The following is a 3,465-nucleotide window of genomic DNA, read 5'->3' as shown; positions in this document are numbered from 1 at the left end:
GTAAAAGCTGGGTCTCCAATAGAGGCCTGGTCTGGATGTATAAAACCTCTTAAACCCAGCGGGTCGCTGCTTTAAGCCATTTAGATCCAAAGATATAATGTTTAACCTTCTGTAGTATGGATGCTGCACATCGTTGGATCAGTTTAATCCTTCATTTTACTGAAACTATGAACATTAAAGTTTAACGTTCATTCAGATTCAGCGGCGCTGTAAACGAGAGACCAGATCATGTCCGTACGGTCTGTTCCTCCATTATTTATATTCCTTTAGTCTGTCAGGGTCCATCAGAACAAAGTGTTTCATTAAATTAATAGTTGTGAATATTATCCTGTGTAGTCTGTTTGCTGTCTGTATGCCGGCTGTCGTAAAACCACGTTCACGTTTAGTGTCACTGAGGAAAAAGTACGACCTGTAAGTTACCTGTTAGTCGTCAAATTTACTGAACAAACTGAAGAGAAGCAGCAGAGAATTTCCGTTTGTGCTGAAGGAATTAAAGGCCTGTCCCCAATAAAGGCCTGGGCTGTTCTCAAGTTTTACGGTAATAATTAATATTCAGGGAGATATCAAAACACATTTAGTTGTTTATTTCCGTTCAGTCGCGTGAGCTTTGATATTTATTCACATTTGAACTGATTGACTGTGATCAGAGATCAATAACATTGACAACGACAGCCGTTCTTGTTACAATATTCACAAATGTGAGCAGAGAGTTTGAGTAACTCGTCTGTGATCAGATTTATACATATATGTACATAGATCCGTCTGCGGGGGGCAGGAGAGACGGAGGTCAGGCATCTGTCCCTCTGAAGGCCTGAAGGGGGTCATGGCAGGGTAAGCTCCGGTGTGCCAGGAACCAAAACTGACAAGAAAACCACCTTAGCTTTCTTGTCGTCAGACTGGCCTCCATCGGACCTGAACTGATCATCGTTTCCAACTCTTAGAGGAAATACACTGCTCAGACGTTAATATGTAGGTCTGCATTTACACATTATAAATCTGATTACACACACACATTGAGATACACACATTTACAAATAGTTGTTCTACAGTAACTGCTCCATAGATCTTGATATTGATTCCACTGGACTCAGATGGAGGCCGTCTGTTGTCATGGTGACATCAGTTTGTTTATGCTCAGTAAACCTGAATAAGCTCCTCCCACTCCGCTGGAGGCCACACCCCATTTTCCTGGACATTGCTAGGTGACGACTTCCAGTCCCAGCTCCTCACTGGGACGCTCCAGGTGGCGCCGTAGTTCGCCGTCACGTAGTCGAGTGTTTCACACGGGACTCGAACCTTCAGCTCCAGAAGCTCCGCCCAGCAGAGCGAGAACCGCGGGAACTCGTACCTGAGAGAGAGAAACACTCATATATTAGTATTTTAGTTATCAGTGAGTGTCTATTATTATTTATTGTTTAATTTATTTATCATTGTTTGATTATACTATTGATACATCTATTGGTCTTATTTATTGGTTAATATATATCAATATGTTTGATTATTATTTTAATGTGATTCACTTGAACTTCCTGCCACTCTTCGCCTGTGTTCCTCCGTTCCACACGACGTCTCCGTCTTTGTAGAAAAAGAAAATGTCCAGTTTGACGTCGTCACTCAGGAAGGAAAGTTCCAGACTGTCCTCCACCTGTGCTTCAAAATAAAACACACACCTGCTTCACAATGAAGGTCAGACAGATTCAGAATCTACTTTACAACAGTGTACAGACTGTATTAATCAAATCAGTGAAGAAAATTAAGTTTCCACCTTTCCAAACTTGTGTTTGAGTGACAGGCCGGCGTCCCTGAATGCTGCCACGATGTCCCACCTGAAGTCTGCGATGAAAATCCCGATATCAACGTCACGACTGTATGAGATAATACTGCACTGCCTGAACCAGCCTGCAGGGGGCGAGAGACACCCATACACACAAGGAGAGGGAGTCGTAATTCTAGCATGTTATATGTTGTTGTACTGTGATTGTTAGTGCGCGTTATATGATTTTTGTTAGCTGTGATGTTATGCTTATATCTGTTTGTACTGTGAGTGATTAGTGCGTATATGATTGTTGGTCCTGTACCTGTGATGTTATGGCGTATATTGTTGTTGTACTGTGATGTAGTCGCGTTATACTGTTTTTTGTACTGTGATGTTATTGCGTTATAGTTGTTGATTGTCTGTGATGTTAAGTGCGTTATAGGTTGTTGTACTGGTGATGTTAGTGGGTGTATATGTTGTTGTGAAATGTGAATGCTAGGCGTGTTAGATATTTGTTGTACTGTGATGCTAGCGTGTTACCCAGACAGGTGCCACTGCTGAGCCAGAAGGGGATGTCGAGGTGAGCAAGTGTTCGAGCGGCCAAATGAAGCAACGACTTCACTTTCCTCCTAAAATCCACCGCCTCCGGAGACGAGTCATCAGGGTAGAGCTACTTTCACACACACACAGTGGGGAGAGAGAGAGATCCATTACTAATAACTGATGACGTGTAACCAATCAGAGAGCAGAATACAGAGGGCAGCAGCTGGTATTATTGGTATCATCATCTAAAGCTGCCAATAATCAGAAAAGTCTGAAAATTGACCGGGCTGACAATCGATCTCTATCTATTTCCAACTATTAGTTTAATTTCGGTTTCTTGCTGTAATTAGTGTGATTAGTGGTGAAAGCAGCAGAATGTGACTGTTGTTGGATCCACAGGTCAAGTTCAGCACTCACCCTGATCCATACATTCATTCATCTATTCATTTCCTCATTCATTTATTTATTTTTACCATTTTCACTTTTACTCCCGGTTTTATTTCTTCCCTTTCACAATAAAAGCCTGATGTTCTCTCTGACCTGCAGGAAGTTGCGTGCGTCACGGTAACGGCACTCCAGGAAGTGGGCGTGTTGCTGCTCCGACAGAAAGCGGGAAACGTTGCGCGGGATTCGAACGTCGAGGCCGTCCAGCACCGTCAGGATGAGTTCGGGCCTGCAGGGGGCGCCGACAGCAAACGGCCAATGTTTAGTTTCCCCCCCAGCGGATCGATAAAGTATTTCTGATTCTGACTGAACGAGACCATGGTACATCTTCTTCTGTGGTTTCATTTACAGTAGAACTTTACAGACCCCATAAGATTTAAACAACAGCTCAATATCAGATCAATATGACACAAAAAGAAGAAATCGACCAATCACAGGCATTGATCCACACAAACATAACAAGCTCTGGTAACTGCAGTCTGTGTGTAATATAATATTATAAAAATATAAATTAGTGACCTCATCATACCAGAAATTTAGTAATCAATAACAAAACCAGTGAAATGTCATGATTCATGGTAACAAACAAAAACAAACAACCGGAAAAAAAGTTCGTTTACAAATGTATTTAAAATAAAAAGCCAAAAAAATAAATAAATCATGTGAACATAAGTATTTACAGCCTTTGCTCAATAATTTGTTGAAGCACCTTTGGCAGCAAT

General features: G+C 41.8%; 1 protein-coding gene across 1 annotated transcript; it reads right to left on the bottom strand.

Moving 5' to 3' along the window:
* Nucleotides 1-561: 561 nt before the first annotated feature.
* On the bottom strand, nucleotides 562-2,972 carry fktn (fukutin; the record flags this gene model as incomplete). The annotated part of the gene is given in 5 exon segments (XM_035667423.1): nucleotides 562-1,348; nucleotides 1,521-1,645; nucleotides 1,766-1,899; nucleotides 2,297-2,426; nucleotides 2,840-2,972. Coding segments are annotated over 5 exon segments (736 nt in total), but the record flags the coding sequence as incomplete, so codon positions are not given.
* Between the last annotated feature and the right edge of the window lie 493 nt (nucleotides 2,973-3,465).

This window comes from Morone saxatilis, unplaced genomic scaffold (genome assembly GCF_004916995.1).
Source record: "Morone saxatilis isolate NCDOM2014 unplaced genomic scaffold, NCSU_SB_2.0 Contig21, whole genome shotgun sequence".
Taxonomy (NCBI): domain Eukaryota; kingdom Metazoa; phylum Chordata; class Actinopteri; family Moronidae; genus Morone; species Morone saxatilis.
The sequence above is the reverse complement of the archived record's forward strand: the minus strand, read 5'-3'. Positions and strand labels throughout refer to the sequence as shown.